Source organism: Trachemys scripta, chromosome 3, assembly GCF_013100865.1.
Source record: "Trachemys scripta elegans isolate TJP31775 chromosome 3, CAS_Tse_1.0, whole genome shotgun sequence".
NCBI classification, from domain to species: Eukaryota; Metazoa; Chordata; order Testudines; family Emydidae; genus Trachemys; species Trachemys scripta.
In genome coordinates this window covers 2,828,771-2,850,321 of record NC_048300.1, presented here as the reverse complement: position 1 = coordinate 2,850,321, position 21,551 = coordinate 2,828,771, and the positions used below count along the sequence as shown (strand labels likewise).

Sequence of the window (21,551 nt, the reverse complement as noted above, 5' to 3'; positions counted from 1 at the left end):
CTTTCTATAAGACTATAATATATGACTAAACTATTGTTGTATGTAAAGTAAATAAGGTTTTTAAAAATGTTTAAGAAACTTCATTTAAAATTAAAATAAAATGCAGAGCCCCTGGAGCGGTGGCCAGGACCTAGGCAGTGTGAGTGCCACTGAAAATCGGCTTGTGTGCTGCCTTTGGCACGCGTGCCATAGGTTGCCTACCCCTGCTCTAAATTCTTGTACAAAGGATTAGGAAAAGTAAAAGCACACTTACGTTGGCTACAAAATGCTGTGGAAGAGTGTGCATTAAATTGGGTTTAAATAATTTGTTGCTTCTTTGTAACTGTTCCTCTGGCACTTGAAACACAATTCCAGAAAAGACCTAGTTAATACTCTGTACTGATCTGCAAAATTTCAGCCTGAAGAAAGGTCTGCCTCACCCTAATTCTTCCTCCTCTCATTACTCTGAAGTTCGTGTGAAAGTCAGTTTAGCATTTTTGTGTTGGGTCGGGGAAGGATCACATCTAGACTATGATGTGTATAGTGTTCTTCGTCAAATGTTAGTATCCTAACTGCAAGCCTTCATTAACTATATAGGTAACCTGGCAATTTAGCAGTAGCACAATGCATTGGCAAGCTGAGATTGGTATGGAGACTGATTTCCTCCAGTCCTGTACCTCTGAGCCAGCATGCTCTCAATTCCTAGTGGGGTTACAGTTCTCTGCACAATAAGCCCCTGTTTGTGGCTTTGGAGTGGAAGAAGCTCCATTAATAAACTCCTGTAGTCTCCAGTATAGCAAAGACTAGACTGATTTGTTCTACTGGGTGCAAACTCTGAGGACACTTCTGGTAGATGGCTGAGATGTGAAGAGGCAGGACCATGTGGCCTTTCATTTTTCTTCCTTCCCACCCCAACCCCTTGCTGACCCTGTTAGCTTGCCCTTTCTTATGGCAGACAGGGATCTTCTTTAGAACCTATCAGGTTTGTCCCTTATAGCTGTCTCAGGCTGAGAGAGACCCTCTTTTGCTGCGTCCCCACCCTGGGACTGAGAATAGTCTTCTGCCTAAAGGATGCATATGTAATATGCTACTGGAACATGCTTTATGCTAGAGTAGCTAGCATTTCCATTCCCATCAGTTCTCTGATTGTGTAGGGGTGAGGATGTAGCCATTTATTATGATGCTTTTTAGGAAAAGCTGAAACAATATTGACTTAATTCTTTCTTTGTCGTCTAGAGCCTGGTAAAAGCATGAAAGCTAATGACACTGCTCCTGTTGTGTCTGCTTTTTCCATTTTTGAAGATGAGAATGAAAAAGAAAACAACAGGTAAAGAGAAGCTAGTCACAGATTGAATCTTTTGTCTCTGGGATATCATGTGGGGTCAGTAGTGCCATTCCATTTAGTCCTGCTGTGACAGCATCAGCACTATCAGTCAGTTTAGATCTTCAATTTAGGAAGTGTACAGAGGAAATAAGGTCTCCAAAGATTTGGGGAAATGCCACATGAGAAGGCCTTGGCTGCTTCTCCATGAAATGGCTGAAGTCTTCCTGAGCATAGTTACTGTGATCATGGTTCTTGTGTGGCTTGCCTGATAAGTGTGAGCAGCTTATTTTCTGAGACCATGACAGGTATCTCGGACTTTTGCAGACCAATTTTCTAGAAAGCTAATACCAGCTCTGGCCTCTTAACTTTTGTGTAGGTTGTTCTGCTAAAACGACTTCTAAACAGCAGTTTCTGTTAGGTTCCCACAGCAAAAAAACAAGCTTGCCCAGGCCAGAGCCTTCGGAGAACATCCCTTACTCAGATGTGCTGAGCAATCAAAAGTAAGTGTGTGTGTGTGTGTGTGTGTGCTTATTTCTAGCAAAGCTTAGCCTAGTAGAGTAATGTGGAATTGGAGGGCCTTGAAGTGGTTGCCTTTAGTGCTAACGTGTAGTGATCTGCAATTCTATTCCAGCATTGCAAAATCGCTAATCTGTATCTGCACAAAGAATCCCTGGCATATTAACTTTTGTCTCCTAGAAATTTCATGGGCAGGTCACTGGACATCTGCAAAACCTTGAAGCCCCGGGGTATGTTTCCAGGAGTGTGACTTCCCCATCCCATAAACACAACTTCCCTCTACTGAAATGTGTTTAGAAATGGGAAAAGTATGGTAACACATGGCCCAGATGTTACATTTAGTGGAATTAAATGTTGTCCAGTCCAAACGTCACATAGCTGGAAATGTGAATTGGAGGCCAAGACCAACAAAATTAATCCGAGGAGAGAAGTTTGTCCCTGGAAGAACAGACTTTCACTCCTCTGAGTGGTTGGGAGCCAAGCACGGGTCTGCATGTGGATATCATGTGCATCTGTGTGGGTGGGGAGGTGAAAAAGGGTGCTTCAGTACTACAATGACTAGAGTAGTCGGGGTGGCTGTAGTGCCTTACTAGTCCTGCTCCTTGGCCTCTGGCCTGAGGTTATAGGTTAAGCTTTGGAATTTGGCAAAGTCCAAGTGTGCAGAGGTGGCCATGATGGCTTATTTTTGCTAGCAATGGGGAGACTGTATTTCTGCCTGGAGAAGGTCAGACCAGAATACATTGGTTCTCTCATTTGTGTCAACATGTTGAGGGTATCAATGACTGTTGGCTGGGGAAAAGCACTGTGAGGTTCTGCTTGAACCGCAGGTATCACAGACTTCTTGTTAGCTCCCCGGTGAACACTGCTTGATTCTTCTGTGTAGGAAGGAACTCGGACAACTGAGTTCTTGATGGATGACTCCACTGTGTGGGCTCTGCAGTGTAATAACAAAACACTGGCACCCAGTCCCAACAGCACAAGAGACTTTGCACGTGCTACCCAGCTTGCTTCAACCCCATTTAACTACCTGTCAGCGCATTCATGGCAACCCATGGAGGACAAAGGTAAAGGGTATCATCATAAAATGATGTGTATTTGAGAACATGGCATCTGATTCAGTTCTGCTTTACTCCGGTCCTGTGCCAGCATCACTTCCCATATCTCAGCAGCTACTTGGAGTTCATGACGCCCAACATTACAGTATGTGGGTGCTAATTAATTTCAGGAAAAAGAATAGCAGGGAGCATGAGCCTACATTGCACCAAAGCTCCTCCGGGAGTTGTAATTTGGTGGGGGAGAAGGTAGCAGTTTCCCCTTCTGCAAGGATTCTCTGATAAGCAGTTCCTAAAAACCTCCTAAACTACTGTTTCCCCTATGAATACCTTCATGGTTGCTTCCATACTTTTCTCTTGTGTGGAATGCCCTCCCTCAAACCATAAAGCTACCACGCCTTCCAAATCCCTCCTTAAGAACTGCTCCTACCATAGTGCTTACAGAGCACTGGCAACTGACTGGGTAGGCAGGCAGTGACCTGAGCCTGTTGCCACCGATCGTATGTCTCATTAACAAAACGTAGCTGTACCTACTAATTGTACACACAGCTGTTCTATAGGAAATACAAGCTTGGATTACTGTTGCCCCTTCCCCTCGTCTTTCCACTCTGCTCTGTCTTTGTCTTTAAACTGAATTGAGGTCAAGAACTCTGTACAAACAATAAGTGAGAGCATGTCAATAACTTAAGGGTAAAAAATTTAGAGTTTGTAGTTACCAAAATCATTAGCAAGCCAAGAAATTCAGAGTTGCATTTAAACTTGAACAAAAGACATTTGGAAATGCATCTAAGATTGCCCAAAGAATCCTCTTTGTACCCCTGTCCAGATGCCAGCTTCCCAGCTTCCTTGTTCCCTCGATATCTGCTTTTAGATGTTGTTTTGGGGTCAAGAAACCTGTAGAGGGGCTCTAAAAACATCTCTCAGCAGGATATTAACATCTGTTGTGTCAAGTGCTGAAAAATGTTTGCAATTAACGTTCTGTGCTAAATAATAGAGAAGAAGTGTTCCTCTCACTTTTTAACTTTAGGAATGAAGAAAACTTAAACCCATGGGCTTGTACTTGTTAGTGTAAGAACAGAAGCAGAACACTTTTCAAAATGGGTTTGGTGCCTATTTGAAAAGCTTCTCTGATTCAGTGTGCAATCAACATTCCGGAGACTCTAACACTGTCCACAGCAACATTTTTAAATTAAATGTTTAACAGTGACTTCTAGTGCACGTAGGCCACAATCGTCAATCCTGACAGCTAAAGTTAGTCACGTAAATGAATGACTTGAATTTCAGCTTTTTGAGCTTGAATTTCAGCTTTTTGCTCAGAACTCATTGAAGTCGAGGGAAAACACATTGGGTTGGGAGTTCTCACTACTTTGTTGAATGGGTTAATGTGTTCCAGTACTTCTGTCCCAAAATTTACTAAAATCTCCAATGAACTTCTTGCTAGCTAATCACACAATCCATAGCAAATCTTTGTGCTGAGTTATACTGGATTTTATTGTAATCACTTATAGTTCACAAACTGCTCTTTAGCAGAGGGACAAACTTGTCATGCACTTTTATTCAGAAAATGCAGTCCACAACAATGATGGTAAGATGGTTCTGGATTCTTCTGAGGAGCAGTACATCGACGCGTCCAAAACCAGGAAGCTAAGGTACAGTGTGACTTGTTCAGATGTTTGAGATTGCAAATGCCTATATGAAGACTTCTTGAATGATAACAAATTCGTCACCTCACAGATGCATTTTTCTACATGCTCTAGAATCCACATGATTACTCAAATTATCTCAAAATTTTTCTGTGCCTCATGAGGGGTCTGGGTAGGATTAGTTAAGCTTAGGGCTAGAGAGATAAAGCTCCCCGTAAATCATGTTATCAAAGTCCTGTGTACACAATATTTCTTTTTGTGCACACCTGTGGCTCAAACTGTCACTCTAATCCTTCTCAAATTAATATTGCCCACTTAGAATTGATCTAAGTTAGTACACAGTACCCACTGCCCTTTGGGAAAGCAATATTTCAGAAATTATGAGGGTAAAGTTGGGGACCGTAACATGGGTTGACCCAAACTGACCTGCCAAAGAGTGAAATGTATTTGTTCAACAAGACATCTGAGTAACTGAGGGTACATCTACACTGCAAAAAAACCAACCTTGCGGCACCAAGTCTCTGAGCCCGGGTCATCTGAGGTAAGGGAAAGGATTAATTAAGGAACTGCTGAAAGGGTCCTGAAGGAAGCAGCTGGAGAAGATTCTAGAACTGCTGTGAGCAGGAGTCACACAGGTCTATTGTAAGACCTTTTAGCATGGGGAAAAAGTTGGGGTTGGAAAGCCAGAGCCAGAAGGGTGAGGGCCTGGGAGAGCAAACTCCATGGAAGTAGAGAAGACTCCAGCTAGGAAGGGCTGAGAGTAGCCTGCCAAGGCCAAGAAGAGATCCAGAGACCAGACTCAAGGGATAGAAGAGACAAGCCCCAGGGCTGAGCATTATTTTGTGTTTTATGCCAATAAATTAAGCCCTGGGAAGAAGAGGTATTAATGGACAAAAATAAAGCTTTTGTGGAATTGGGAAACAGAGGCAGGGCCGCTGCAGAGCTATACCTGGCCAGAGGGTACTGTAGGACAGGCATGCCCATTGAAAAGATCAAGTATGTCTTTGCTTGGAGTCCTGTAGTTGTCAGAGGTGCACAAGGGTGTCTTCTTGCAATGGGGATTGTCAGTAATCGGTAGGCATACTCAATAATGGTCTCCAGGTGTTGGTGAGAGGTGGGTGAAGGCAGTGTCTCAGAGGAATTCTCAAGATAAGAGTGAAGGTGTGGTACCATTTTGCAAGTTGGGGGTGGCTTGGGCTAGGCTCAGTGTTTGAGTGTAGGCCAGGTGCAGGTCATTGCTCTCTGCTGTACCTGAAATAAACCAAAGTTTTGCCGTGACAAAGCAGGTGCTGGACACTGGGAAGGGAGCACTGTAGGTCAGTGTTCTGTATCATTTGTAAATGTTGAGTGCTTGCTAGTAAGTGTTGTGGTGGGGCATTGCTCAAAGAAGGTAGGGAAGGTTGCATTACAGAAGTAGCATGTATATACCTTAACTTTATTTCCTGGGTTTTCAGATATATGACTTTAGCTACTCTCCATATTCTGTAAGGACATGAGGCAACACTAGGCAAAATTTCAACTGTATATTAAAGCCCTTTTGGGCGATTAATTAGGGCTTCCACACAACACTAGTATCCCAAATAGCTACATGGGGAACCCTGTGGATGGCAGAGGAGCATCTTGCAAAAGCTCTTGCTTTTTTCTCTTTCAGTATGAATATGCTGTCCTTCACTCTCTGGGGTTGTCCTTGCGTCTGGATAAGTGATGCTTGTTTGTTTTAAATGAAGTAGATATTCTGGACCACAACTCTGCAGCAAGGGATGGAATCTATGGCTGGGGAATCAGAGTACATGTTGGGAAAGTTCTCCTGAATCCTAGGCATTAAAGTAGTTGACTCAAGCCCTGAAGCGTGAGGATTTGTTTCACATCATTTTTTTCAAGAACATACAAAAATGCAGTGACATTCATTTAAAGGAATACAGATACATGCCATTATTGACATTGGGGCAAATGAATGCAAGCATAAGTTTATTGCTTTAAATATTTGTATCTTTTTTGGGACATCGGGAGGGCCAGTTCATTATTGACAAGTAACTTAATGTTTTTTGTGTTTAAATATGTAGCCCAGTTTTGGAGCAGAGCCCAGAACAAGGATCTCTGCCAGGAAATGCACCCTCTGCAGCTGCTTCTGCAGTATTAAACCAGCAACTAGCTCCTGAGAAGGCTGTGTTGGAGACTTTGCAAGCAGCCAGGGGATATTCAGATGAGGAAACGGTGCTAACTGTATGTAAAGAGTCAGTCAGTACTCCACGGATTCTCGTGTGTGCAGAGGACAGGACATACCAGAATGTTAAAACTCCAGGTACTAAGGGTCAACAGTATCATTTCTCTGTTAAAGCTCGGATTTAGGTAGCTGTATATACTTAGTGTTTCCTTCCAGTGTGCAGTTGGTCTGAAGCAAGCGACTATGAATCTATGAAATGTCTTGCAATTTCTCTAAAAAGTGTTGCTTATGAGTAGTGATCCAACAGCATGTGGAGGGATAAGGCTGCATATTTCCTGCATCTTGTGAGGTGCTGAGTGCCCTCAACTCCACTGAATTTATTGGAACCTGAGGATTCTCTCTGCTCCTCTGTCAGCTCAGGTCCAACGGTTTGGCTTTATTAATGCCTGTGTTTTCAGGTAACAAAAGCTTTTATATTCCTTTTATTAAACTGTTTCACCCACTCAGCCAAATCTTGGGTCATCAAAGCCAAGACATACATAAGGGTTCATGGTAGGGATAATCTGTCATTCGTGCTTATCACTAGATTGTAGACTTCTGTTCCTCTATTTACTCACATTTTACATACTGCCTACATATTCTCTCTCCCTTCCATGAAGTCATTGTTGAAAACCCTTGGGACGAGGGCTTAATTCGCAAACTTCTATCAAGGCTACCTAAGCCGCTGAGTACCTACTCCAATACATTTGAATGGAAATCCAGTCTTCCCACTATCAAACTGAAGACTGAACTTACACTGGGTAAGAACCACCATTTTGACATATCAATTGCACTCTGTCTGAAAATTGCTTTAGATACACTAGACAGTAAAAAAATAAATTCTTAAATTCTTTTACGTTTATTCAGAAAACCTTCCAAAAATGGCTCCCAGATTGTTTAAAGATTAAAGAACTTAGGGTTCAACAGTGGACCCATTTAAAAATTCCTGTAATGGATATTATCTGCCTCTCTGTCTCTGAGAGGGAACCAATAAAGTACTTGACATGGAATTCTGAGGCTTGTATGGAACCACAATAGTCCTATTTCAACATAGATGTTGTATGTCATAGTAATTACATCATAGCTGCGTGACTTAAGTGTTGGTGTTCCCACTAATGGAATACGCTTTAGACTCTGACTACTCACATGCAGTTGTAGGCAAGCAGCAGACACCACCAGTTTGGTCAACATAATATACCCTCTCTACATACCCACTCGTCATTTGAAAGCTTATTATGTCTACTTTGAGATGAGGTCTGATGTGGAGCTGTCAAATGGTGCTGTTAAGCAGGGATAAACAATGACACCAATATGTTAAAATGACCACTTTGAAATGTTTGCATTTGTTTCTGTTAGTTTACTGACTATGTATTATTTCAAGACTTAAAATTGGATTTCTTTGTGGCCACAAAGCATCACAATAACAATCTAAATGGTAAAAACAAATCTGATGATAAATTTGTACAGGTGGTATTGAAATGTAATAGCACTGGTGACGTTTCTAGTCAACTTCATTATCATCTTGTTTATTGTTATTGTCTCTGTCAAGAATGCTTGGGTTCCCACAGTGTTCATTGCCTTAGCATGTACACATTTCTGTGCAAGTAGGATTATTCTGACTACAGATGCAGTTGATTGTGCAGTGGCCCCTACTGGTACAGGAACAAATAAGGTCTTCTAGAAGCTCAGATGACTTTGGGCCTGGAAGAATACAGGAAGTAGTTTGTCATCTACACTTTTCCATCTGTGTTGCAATGATGATCCAATATCAGGTTTACCTATGTGCGAAGACAAATCTTTGTTTTCCAAGATGCTCTTTTGACATGCTGTTCAAAACCGTCCTTGCATGGTGGAAGTTAGGCCAGTGACTTGTCCTTGTTGATGGGTAGATTGCGGTGCAAGCAATTCAAGTCTCTGTGGGTCTCCTTTTCTTTCTCAGTCTGATCATACAGCACTGCTACCAACTTCCTTGCTGCAGAAATTGCAGCTTGTCCATCACTCCCAGTTTGTCAAGATCTCTGAAGTGGTAAGCTCCTTTTGTTTTGACAGCATATTAAAACACAGATTTCCCCCCTTCATACCCTATTAATGAGTGTACAGTAGGAACTATGTTGCAGAAGTCATGAGTGAGTGCATCCCAAATTGCATACATAGGTTTGAAGCGATGCTTGTTAAATGTGCTGCTAATGGTGCATGTTTTCAATCCATTTGTTCTCTATATGTTCCATTTTTGGAAAATAGTGAGCAGCGAAGACCAACGTATCTGTATCGGGAGACCTAATTATTATGATATCTTTGATACCAAGAGACCCAAAAGCCATATTGAGGCACACAGCATGCAGAAGCATCCTTGTATCCGTTTCATCTTGAGTACTGTACAAATCTTGGGCTTCTTCGGTGCCTGTTCTGGAGATGGACTTTGCTACTTCGCCACTAAAAAAGCCTCCAGCAAGGAGTATTTGTGTTTGATTGTGCTCCTACACTCTGTTGCCTTTTGAGCCATATATTCACAGAAGAATTTTACACGCGATTGCTTGTTAGATACCATGTTTAGAAACTTTTTTCCATGAAGGCACAGGGCATTTCTTGTGTCCAACCTTAAATCCTGTCCGGCACTGTCTTTCTGTAGTTTTCAGTTACTGTTGTCATATCTGTCAAAGACTTTGATTGTGGAATTAGCTTTCTGAAATCCTGGTAGGACCTGCCTCAAGTATTCAACAGCCAATTCTTTTAATGCAGAGGCAGATTTAGGTTTCTTGGGCCCCTGCCCCTCCCCAGTGCTTCCGCCTGCAGCCCCGCCCCTGTTCCTTCTGCCTTCCTGTGGCCCTGCCCACAGCTCCACCCCTTTCTGCCCCTTCCCCGGGGCCCCACCCCTGTTCCACCCAGCGTCCGTCCCCTCACAGCCCCACAACCCCTTTTGCTCCTTTCTGCCCCCACTGTGGCCACAAGACGGGAGAAACTCTGTCCCTGTGCCATGGCCCCGGGCCACAGTGGGAAGTGAGAGCTCCTCCAGTCCCAGGGCCATGTCTGGGCACTGGGGGTTTCCCTGGCGCTCCACGGCTTCTTCCCGGAATGGGTGGGGGTTGCTGGAGAGTCCTCCGCCCAGTAGCTTCCAACGGGGTCAGGAGCCGGGGGGCCTTCAGCTGGCAGTAGCAGATTTTTTTCGGGGCTCCCCAGTTGGCCAAGGCATGAGCCCCCATTGGCCCAGTGGCTAATCCACCACTGATCTAATGTATGACATTTGTCTCCAGCTATCGTTTGTATGGCAGCCCTGGCACCTCTGATCTATGCTGTGGTTTCTCTGTTACATGCTCTTAGCTTATGGATTCTTTCAGCTTGAGCTTCCAGCAGAGGGCCTAATTCAGCTTTGTTCTTCTCATTGTTCCATCAGCATGGAAAAGGGACAAAGGGATGGGTCCCATTGGGTGACTAAGGCTATGTCTACACTATGAATTTCTTCGGTATAACTTGTGTCGTTCAGGGGTGTGAATGTAAGCTAGACCGATCTAAGCGCCGGTGTAGACAGCGCTGTGTCAGCAGGAGAGCTTTTCCTGCCAAGACTGCCTCTCGCAGAGGCAAGAGTTATTACGTCGACGGAAGAGGTCTCCCCCATCAGCTTAGAGTGTCTTCACTGGAAGACTACCCTGATTTAGCTGCGACACTGTAAATGAGGTAGTGTAGATTTTTTTCAATATTTATGGAGAGTCTTTTCTCTTTGATGTAAGCTTCAAGGGGCTTGTATCCTCCATGTCTATGTGGAAGTTACACCATATGAAGTAAAATTCCCAAAGTATATTGTTAGAATTACCACCACCATTTTTCATTGTGCACAAGTATGATGGAATCCCCAGGGTATAACCTGGGACTGTGGGACCCCTGTGCCTCCTTAACTCTCCCTGTCCCACACAGTGCTTTGCTAGTGACAAGCATCAAACCCTTCCCGCCCTGTTATCACTCAATACAACAGCATGGGGAGCTCCATACCCAGCTAGATTGCATGAATGCTCCCTGAGCCATTCACGAATCACACAGAGAAAGGCAGCAGCAAATCTCCCAAGCCTCCAGCCTTGTACCCCAGGACTGTACCGTCTTGCCCTGGTCAGAAGCCTGACCAGTGTAAGTTTATTACCCAGTCCACCCCTCCCTCAAATGTGGAGAGGACACACACCAGCCTTTGTAAACTGAGCTGAGATTTCTCAAGCACTTCAAGCAAAACACACTATTTTAGGTAAAATGTGAAACAGATTTATTAACTACAGAAAGATAGATTATAAGTGATAGGCACAAAAGGTCAGAGATAATTACCAAAGAAAATAAAAAGTAAGTGTACAATCTAAATCTGAAGCCTTATTAGACTAGGCAATATTTGGATCAAGCAGTTATTCTCAACTCACTCAATGCTGCGGGTAGATTATAGTTCTTAGTACACAAGCTTCCCCTTTGAGCCTGGGACCAGTCTCAAGTCTTTGTCTTCCCAGCGTTCTTGTTGCTTCCAGTGTAAGTGGGGAAGGAGAACGGCAAAAGCGTGATGCCACTGTCCCCTATTTTATATCCTCAGCCCATGTGCCTGGACGACACCAGCCCAGACCAGTCCTGGTGGGCTTTGCTGAGTCAGAGTTGAGCCATCCTCCTTTTGTATGATGCTTGCCCAGTCCTCTTACAGCATTGTAAATCCCTTGATCACAATTCCCCTGCTGATTAATGGTCATTTAACACCCTCCGGAGAGTGGATCATCTCCTTTGTTGTCACTGGAGAACTAGCAGTGGAGACTCTCAAACTTACAACATATTTCAGTAACAACCATACAGCAAAATCTCATCACTTCATATATACTGACGATATACATATTTTGGACTATGCAGTACAATTTGCTGCTACTGGTGCACAACTTTCAGTGCCAGACTGATCTTGTTAACAAACTTCAGCTGCAAATATGGATAACTTATAATCACTAGTGAGACACTTCAACAATTAAGAATATGCCACGTGAAAATATTTCATGTTGGTATACTGCAAAATGCTGCTATTTGCCATTTTTTGCCACATGCTAAACAGGTGCATTATTTCGGGGGTGGGGTCGGGGGGAGAATATTTGTCCATGCAAAACCAGTAAAAAAAATCTCTTCATACATTGTCATATGGTAGCTTTGACCAATAAAACACCACCTTAAGGTGTTGAAATTAAGCAGTAAAAACTGTAGACATAGTCACATTGCAATATTTCTGGAACTGCAAACAATGAAACTCATTTTGGATACCATTGTTTCACCTTGTTTACAGCACCCCTTGACAGCTCCACATCATACCGTCTCTAAACATACATAAAATAAGCTTGCAAGTGATATATGATGTGGATGTGTGTAGGGCTGGACTCACCCCTGTGGCGCCTCCTGCTGGCCATCCTCTGGAATTAGCTCATTTTCCAGCCAGGAGCGCCCTTTGCAGGCCGGTGATCTGCCTTACCTCACTCTGGCCCCCGTGTCCCTCCCAGGACCCCAGTGCCCCTTCACTGGGTTTCTGCCCCCCTTGCAGAATCCCTCAGTCTCAGGGTCTCCCGCCCACAGGGGAACCCCCACCTACTAACCCCACCTCGCCTCCGTGTACAGCTACTGCCAGTCACCATCTAGCCCCACTCCCTGGGGCAGACTGTAGTACATGCCACTCATCACAGGCAAGATTGGATTGGACCTACTGCCTCTCTCTATAGCTGGGCTGCCCCGCCGCAGCCACAGTACTGGTCTTAGGCCCTCAGCTAGGCCCGCAGCCTGGGGGTTTTCCAGGCTGGAGCTCCTCAGCTTCTCTGGCCTTCCCCCAGCCCTGCTCCACTCCCAGTACCCTGCTCAGCTCCCTTGCAGCCAGGCCCTTCTCTCTCTACAAGCAGAGAGAGACTGTTGAGCTCCTGGCTCCCAGCCTCTTATACAGGCCAGCTGTGCCCTGACTGGGGCATGGCCCCTACTGAGCCTGCTTCCCACTCAGCCTGGGCTGTTCTCCCAGCCCTCCTCTCCCCAGGCTAGTTTTAACCCTGTCAGGGCTGGAGCAGGTGGCCATCCCGCTACAGGCGGGTACACTAAACTCCAAAATTATGGCCTTTTTTGGAGAAAATTGCCACACACCTACTAGAAAGCATTATAGTGATTGCAATATGAGGGTGCCATGGAGCTTCTGAGATTTTAAACTTATTTAATACCTGTTTGTTACACAGCCTGAGGGTCACCGAGTACGACAGTAAAGGTGTTTATAACACACCAAAGCAATAACGTACAGTGCTGTTGTAATGTGCTTGGCCAGTTCATTCTGTCTAGAAAGGTTTGCTGAAGAGGAAGCTTTGTAACTAGAACTCATTAATTTATTGTATCTTTCATCTCCTTCCTAAACTGCCAAAGGTCCTAACTCATTCCATGTGGAGTACTTACTTGGAGAAGGGGCTTTTGCTCATGTCTATCAGGCTTCTGTCCTGGATACAAATAACCCTAAAAATAACCAGAAAGTAATATTAAAGGTAAGTGGCTTTGGTTCTGAATAGCTTGTCATATAACTTTTAGAGCTGGCTTCGCTGAGGTCCCTTAGTAATTCAACCAGTAGTCTGAGATGTGTAACTAAGTGGATTCCTTAAAGTGCCTAACCTCTAAGGCAGTGGTTCTCAACCAGGGGTACACGTACCCCTCAGGGTATGCAGAGGTCTTCCAGGGGGTACATCAACTCATCTAGATATTTGTCTAATTTTACAACAGGCTCCATAAAAAGCACTAGCGAAGTCAGCACAAACTGAAATTTCATATAAACGACTTGGTTATACTGCTCTATATACTATACACTGACATGTAAATACAATATTTATATTCCAATTGGTTTATTTTAAAATTATACGATAAAAATGGAAAGGTAAGCAATTGTTCAGTAATAGTGTGCTGTGACACTTTTGTATTTTTAAGCAAGTAGTTTTTAAGTGAGGTGAAACTTGGGGGGTACACAAGACAAATCAGACTCCTGAAAGGGGTACAGTAGTCTGCAAAGGTTGAGAACAATTGCTCTAAATGGACTTTGTCTGTCTTCAGTTTCCCGCCATTGGTTCTTGTTATGCCTTTCACCACGAAGTTAAAGAGCCCTCCAATACCTGGTATTTTTTCCCTGTGAATATACTTAGGTGCTAATCAAGACAGCTCTCAATCTTTCTGATAAATGAAAACAATTGAGTTCCCGTAATTCACTGTAAGGCATTTTTCCAGCCCTTGAATACTTTTTGTTTGTTTGTTTGTTTAGCTCTTCTCTGTACCATCTACTTCAAAGAATGAGAAAACCAAGTTTTTAAATGTGATTATTTTTTTTACCTGATAGTGGTTTAAGTACATAGATTCCTTGGCTCTAGTACTCAATGTGAAGTGGAAATTGGGTTTCCAGTGTTGTACTAGCCTCCTCTATGGCTGTTTGTCATAAATTGTCACTTTAAGCAAGATGTGTACTGCCTGCAGTAGGCTTAAATGCCAATTTTAATCTTATTTTAAATAAAAGACAATCTATATAGAAATAAGCTTCTAACCATATAGGCAATCATATTGCTGTGAGCTGAATGGTTGGAGCACTTTTTCAAGATCAGTCATAGAGTTCAAGGCTGGAAAGTTCTAGATCACCTAGTCTGACATGCTGTATATCACAGGCCACCAACACCACCAGGCAGAGAATGGAAGGACTAAGGTGCACCAAGACCCTGCCATCGCAGGGCATTAAATCTCAGCAAGGTGGAAGTAGTGAATTAGCCTAAACAAACATTCTTCTTTGAGCAGTGTCCCTATGGGTGCTCCACTGTAGGTGTGTCTGTGTCCCTGCACTGCTAATCAGAGCACTTCAGTAGCAGCGTCCCTTCGCCCCGCGCATGTGCTGCAACCCCTCATGCTCTGCCACGAGGCTATCCAGTGCTGTGCACACAAACCCGTCCCAACCGCCCCTGGCTAGAGGTGCAGCTTTAGCTGTCCATTAGTGGATTGTTAACTTCTTTAGAATTGTTAGTTTTTAGCTACCTTTTGGAGCTTTGCTTTAACAAAAAGAAAGAAAAGGATAAAGAGATTACTTCTAAAAAACCCCAACCCTTTATTTTAGATTTTGTTCTTTTCTTTGGGCCCCTGTCTGGGGATTTCCCATGACAGGGTATATCCTAAGTACATTAACAGCAAGGGTATTCAGGTTTTTCCCGCCCAACTACGAAGAGGTTTCTCAAAGGCATAACAGGCCTCTTTCCCCAACCCAGACTTCCTACCCCACAACGGGATCTCAATCTAGTGTGAAAAGAAAAATGCACAAGCATTCAGGTCACTGTAATTATATGGGAAGATTTTCCCATCTTCCTTCAATTTACTAGATAAACCTATTGGATTATATCACCATTTAATATGGAGTGTTTGGTTACAGGTGCAGAAGCCTGCAAGCCCTTGGGAGTTCTATATAGCATCTCAGCTGATGGAGAGGCTTAAACCAAGTGTGCGACATCTCTACATCCAGTTTTATTCTGCTCACTTCTTCCAAAATGGAAGTATATTAGTTGGTGAGCTATACAACTATGGAACTTTACTGGTAGGTGCACTAAGACTTGTGGTCTGAAGAGGTATATTTGTAACCTTTTAGGAACTGAAATACATTGCAATGCATAGTAATCCATTGTTCCTCTTTGCTTTACAAAAACACTTGTTGTAGGTTTATTTTCCACTACTCTGTTTTGCAAATATGGAGCTACAATGTATATTATGTAAAGCTATCTTTCGGTGTGGTTGACATTCTGTCTCTTTTCCTTTCCCCATATCTTTGTTTACAGAATACCATAAATATTTACAAAAAGCTTCCTGAAAAAGTGATGCCTCAAGCACTAGTAATCTATTTTGCTGTAAAAATTCTATACATGGTGGAAGAGCTCCATAACTGTGGAATCATTCATGGTGACATTAAACCTGATAACTTCATACTTGGAGAAAGGCAAGTATTTCCCTTTAGCACCAAAACTACTATCCTTTTGTATTGTGGTTTTAATAATTACGTGGCAATCATTTACTCATTTACTGCAGGCTTTTGGATAATGACACCTGTGACATAGACAGTCTCTCTCATGGTCTGACAGTCATTGACTTGGGTCAAAGTATAGACCTGAAACTCTTTCCTGAAGGAACTGCGTTTACAGGAAAGTGTGAGACATCTGGATTTCAGTGCATTGAAATGCTGACACAGAAACCATGGAACTACCAGGTATGAGATTACATAGATGTAATAATCTGAGCACTTGGGCCCCAATCCACAAAGATACATAGGCTCCTAAATCTGTGATTTAGGAGTCTAAGTCCCAGTTTTAGGCTCCCTGCAATCCACAAAACCCCTGCCAAACCCTGTTGGTGCCTAAACTCACTCAGCTCTAAGTTTCTGCCTCTGAACATGTGCACTTCCACCCCATTGTAGGCGTCGGGATGCCTTGTATAGGGAGCCTAGATGCTAAACTCAGGTTTCATGGATTGTAATGTTTATGTGGGATTTTGGATTTGTTTGAGGTTTTTTAACCCCCCTCTCTAGGTGCCTAAACATTAGGTGCCATGATGCTCAATGTTGCGATGCCTAAGTCTCTTTGTGGATCCAGGCCTAGGTGATTAAATTCTGGCCATCTGATATGAGTCCAGCACTTAAACTTGATAGGCAGGATTCTGCATGGACGTAGCAAAACAGGTTTGCATTTCTTTCTGCTGTAACTTCCACTGATAACTAAGATCACAACTATTGTTATATAAAGGCCTGATCCTGCAACTTCTGCTCACATGGCTTGTCCAGCTGAAATCATAAGGTATCAAGAAAATATGTTCCACAAAATACTTGAGCAGCATGAGTTTTCAGATCACCTTTTAAGTAATAATGCTAAATCATTAATCTGGACTTCTTCACAATAGACACATCTCTCTCTTTTTAGACTGATTACTTTGGAATTGCTGGAACAATATACTGCATGCTCTTTGGCACCTACATGAGGGTGAGAAATGAAGAAGGGATCTGGAAAACTGAAGGAGTCTTCAGAAGGTTGGTCTCATTGCATCTTAAGGGGAGCTCCTCAGGAGAACCTTTTTATAAAATGCAGATAAAACTACTCGTTTTAGATGGCTAGAGAGATTTATCTTCTACACCCCGTTCTGGGGAAGCTGATAACATAGAATTAGCTTTTAAAGTGTCTTAGTTACCCTCCTGATGATTTAAAACCCACGATTCCAAGCTGAAGTGTGGCAAGTTCATACGCACACATGCTGCTGGAGGAGGCATTGTACTTGATGAAGGAAGCCTTTCTGGCACAAACTGCTTTTCAGCAGTGGACGTGCCAGATTCCAAGAAGTTAAGGAAAATTTACAACAAATCGGCTTAACCCATGACAGTACATTAGTCAGCAAGTTTGACTGGCTCCTTTGTAACATGTTGCTTAGTTAAATTGCATTATCTTGTCTAAGGAGTAAGGTCCACAAATGCCCTGGGTTGGAAGTTCCTGGGGGGATGAAAACATTGGCCTATTTAAGAAGGCAATACACTCTATGGGGAGAGGGGGGCTAGAAAGAAATTCAACTACATAGTCAAGTACGATAACAGAACAGTTGTTGCCACTGAATGACTAGACAATACACCTGTTTCTTCCTATTACAATGGGTTTCTCTACGTATAGGTAACTTACTTGTTTGCTGTAACTGGAATAAGTGTACTGAGCAGGTCAACTGAAACTAAATATATTGAGAACAGTCTTGATATGATATGCTGATGCTGTAATGAAGTGTTTGTTTTTCTCTTCTAGGATTCCTAATGCAGAATTGTGGAATGAGTTCTTCTGCAGCCTCCTGAACATACCAGACTGCCATCACCTTCCATCTTTGGGAGCTTTACGCAAAAAGCTAAGAGACTTATTCCAAAAGTCGTATGCTAAGGAAATAAAGTTCCTTCGTAACCGGCTTGTGGTGTTGCTCATAGAAAACAAACGTTCACGAAAATAAGCCTTGAATTTAAAGACTTCTGTTTCTCTTACTATGGAGAGAAGCTTTCTATATATACTTTTTAAATGTCATGTCTTTTCAAAATACACTTGGTTTGCTACTGATCTTTGAGTGAACTTTGTCCTTGACAACTTGAATATTTGCCTCTACTGTCATGAAGAAACTAATCTACACAAGCTACATGACTTTTTAGGAAATTCTAACTTGAATGTTTAAAGTTACTTTGGCGGACTTCAATGTGGGAGACCAGCTGGAGGTCTCATGCAGCAGTAGTAAAACCTCCTCTGCTTTCAAAAACAATGATTTTTTTTTCTACCACAAGGTATATTGTCCATAATAGTTACATCATATTGGGTACATGATGCATAAAGATGAACTGATAAACAGATGGAAGGTAGTGGCTGCTTTGAGACCAGTCATCATGACTAGTTGGGTTCATTATGGGCAAATGGAAGAAAGGCCCAACCAGTTCATAGATTCCATGGCCAGAAGAGACCATTGTGATCCTCGACTGACCTCCATAACATAGGCCAGAGAACTACTTTGACCTGAAACAAAATGTTTCCTATTTGGAATCCCTTTTAGAGTGTCTGACAAGGCTGTAATGCCCATTCAAATAGCTTAAAATAGGCCTTTTTTATAAAGAAAGCAAATCTGACCTGAAAAACTGTGGAGTGCAACATAAAAACTGGATTTAATATCATCTCTGACCATTGCAGGAATTTATCCAGAATAGATTAACGTCTATCCTCGTGTGAAGTTAAGGCTTCTGGTCAGACCTGCTTAGAATTCTGGACCAGCTCTCTGCACAGGAATTGTAATTGTGCCTGTGAAGCTTAGAGAAGAGGCCAAGATTCTTTATCTGGTAGTTGCTGCTCAGAGGCAGAGACATTAGGTGTTACCATTGCCACTTTAGGAACAAAAAAAGAATTGTACTTCCATCATGCTTGGAGATGTAATTAAATGCTGTGTCCTTTTGTAGAAGGTCACATGTTTCCAAACCTGAGCTCACCAGAAACACAGCATCTCCAGCCATCAGAACACTTGTTTACTGAAAGGAATGGTATGCAAAGTAGTGACACTGCTGCTCCCTAATAGGCGGGATGCCAGTGAATAGAGGCTACACCATAACCCAGAAGACTGGCAAGCTTAGACAGACCCTGCTTTACAATTAACTCTGAAAGAGTTACTATTTAATGTAGCTTTCCTCAGGAGCTTGAGACAATAGTGCACGCAACATGCTGATGCAGACCTTCTGCTTCCTTTTGTTTGCTCAGCCTCAGAGACCTGTAGGACCTGAAGCAGGCGTTAAGCTTTCTGACCTATGTCATAGAGGGCTTGAAATAAGAAAGTGTTCCCTGCTACTGTAGCATAAAGGTTTAAACAATGAGAACACCCTGCTTTCCGGCTGGAATCTGCTGATCTTTATGCACTGCTGGGAGACTGAAACAGTGTCCAGGACACCATGTGCTGCACATTATCACTTCTGTGCTTCAGAGTAGAACAGTGACCTCGAGGGAGGGCATTGTCCAGTCAGTGACTGGCTGGGTTAAGAGCACTTGATTCTCCAGCTAGCCATTCACCTACAGACAATGACCGGTGTAGAGACAATCACTACTTTACCCCAGCACACTTTCTTGTCCAGAAGCTTTATGGTGAGTTCCCGTTACAGGTGCTGTGACAGGGAAATGGATTTGTGACAGTTTGGGATGCCCATCCTGTTCATCAGACCACCCTTTCCCTGCTTTTAGACTTCTACTGCCATCTGATACCCAGCTCCAGCTCCCACATCACACAGAACCAAGAGAGGCAGAGTTCAGAAAGCCAGTGGCAGTTCCGGGTAGAAGTCTCCTGTTCCAGGGCTGACAGCACTACTGGGCTGAAGACAAATTGTGGCAAGCAGAAGGCTTCCTACACTGTTAGAGGGAAGTAGGATGGAGCCGATATGGCCTGGGGAGAGGAGAACATAACTGACACAGGCTACTAATTGATAATGTTATGGGAATTTTAGTCACATTTGTAACTATTATGCAGCAACATGACTCAAATTGCACGCTTATTCTAGCAATCTTGCCTCGCCAAACTCACAGAAAGCCTGAGGGAAAAAAAGTAAAGTCAGTCACTAGAATCTTAATTAGATATGTGAAGGGTAACCTATTTCACATCTAGCCCAACCTCTGCCAGCAAAGGGAGAACAAAGTTTTATGGGCACCACCTTCCCTTTCAACACCGCAGCCCTCCATTGCTTGCTTTGTTTAAAACGCTCGATTCTATTGACAGAAGAACCACTGACCTACAGTATTTTGCTAGCTCTTCAGCTGGTCTAGTCTCAAATGCCTCCAGAAAGGAGGCTTTCACTGTTTTCATAGGAGACTGTTCAAAGGATGTGCATTCCCTCCTCACCACTATTTATCTTTTGTCCTTCTGTTTGTCTTGTCTATTTCATTTCTGTTTTGTACCTTAAAGGCTGTAGCCCCCCCTCTATTTAGGAGCCTCTCTACCCGCCTCATTTTCCACTGTATTGTGGAGTTTGCAAATTGAAACTTAATTAGTTGTAGTAAGAAATCCCTTGCAGCCTGTAATTAGAACATAGAATTTAGAAGAGAAATTATTGCTTCACTAAAGGGCAAATTACAAAGATTACCAATTTGCTAGCACACAAACACAAATGCAGCCTGCTGGCAGAGGGCTTGCACTGAGGTTACCAAGGCATCACCCTCTGGAATGTAAAAATATGCAGAATGCTTTGTGGACTCTTTCATTGGATTCTTAAATCATTATGCTCCCGCATAAGATATTGATGCTTTCTTAGTACATTTTACAGAGCTTGTTGCCTGGAATACATTTCCAGCATAAGGAGTGACACCTTTTGTCCTATGTCTATAGAAAGGAGTTAGGGTAGTCCTTTTTACCTTCATGGGGAGCAAGAATTTTTGGGAAGATTGTTCTACATTTTTGCTTCTGCAATAAGTGAAAATGTGGCTGCAGTATGTAACTGGAATAAGTATCTAAAGCACCCACATGCACTTTGCGTTATATGTAAGAGTATCTTAATTATAAATACAAAAATGGGCCTGGTCTTTTAAATAAACAGGAAGCTCAAAAAATCCAACTATAGCAAAACATGCATGCCCAGAGACCTCAAATTTAAGACTTAAAAAACAAGCGAAAAAGATCAAAAGCAATTAAAAATAATCTGTGCTTATTTTGCAGTATTGTCTATGCTCTGACATACTGCGGTCAGAATTTGTGAGATATTGCTTGTATCGTTATATTCTCTTGCAGAGGCAGGTTCGCTGTCCCATCAGGAGTAGCAGTAACTTCTTCTGCAACCTCTGCATTTATTGTTTTCATATCAGTCTCAATCTACAAAGGCAAAGACAAGATTTTGACAGAATGGATATAGTCTTCTAACTAACGAAAGACAATTGACAACTGAACACTAGCATTACCAAATCTGAGCCAAACACTTGGCTTGATGTGGAAAGTTAGAGATGCTTTCACTAGCAATGTAGTATTCTAAAATACACTTGAACAATCTAATCTGACTACAAAAGAAATCTGCTAGTTAGGCAATCTACCAGTGTCTGCCAAATGCCATGTAGTTCAGCGGGAGCCATGTGGCATGTCTGAAGCCACAGGCAAAGCACATTTGGCACTATTTTAATCACTAGTGGCTAATCTTTGTAAATCTGTTACTCCATGATTTCTGCGCCAGGAGAGTTGAGCATACGGGGAAGCTGTGCTTTCTGAAATAAGAACTTCAATAAAGAGCTATGTTCACTGAGGTAAATGAAGCATTATTCAGCATTTAATCCAAGACAATTCAATTCATCTGTATT

General features: G+C 42.7%; 1 protein-coding gene across 1 annotated transcript in view; it reads left to right on the top strand.

Annotated features, from left to right (window-relative positions):
* Nucleotides 1-20,959, top strand: part of BUB1 (BUB1 mitotic checkpoint serine/threonine kinase) — a 46,884-nt gene extending 25,925 nt beyond the window's left edge. Inside the window, exons 14-25 of the mRNA XM_034763945.1 lie at nt 1,216-1,306; nt 1,722-1,803; nt 2,703-2,883; nt 4,433-4,520; nt 6,578-6,816; nt 7,338-7,478; nt 13,102-13,217; nt 15,122-15,283; nt 15,522-15,679; nt 15,769-15,946; nt 16,653-16,759; nt 17,514-20,959. Coding sequence (XP_034619836.1) covers nt 1,216-1,306; nt 1,722-1,803; nt 2,703-2,883; nt 4,433-4,520; nt 6,578-6,816; nt 7,338-7,478; nt 13,102-13,217; nt 15,122-15,283; nt 15,522-15,679; nt 15,769-15,946; nt 16,653-16,759; nt 17,514-17,709 — 1,739 coding nt within the window. The 3' untranslated portion in view covers nt 17,710-20,959. The remainder of the gene's footprint in view (nt 1-1,215; nt 1,307-1,721; nt 1,804-2,702; nt 2,884-4,432; nt 4,521-6,577; nt 6,817-7,337; nt 7,479-13,101; nt 13,218-15,121; nt 15,284-15,521; nt 15,680-15,768; nt 15,947-16,652; nt 16,760-17,513) is intronic.
* Nucleotides 20,960-21,551: the final 592 nt, after the last annotated feature.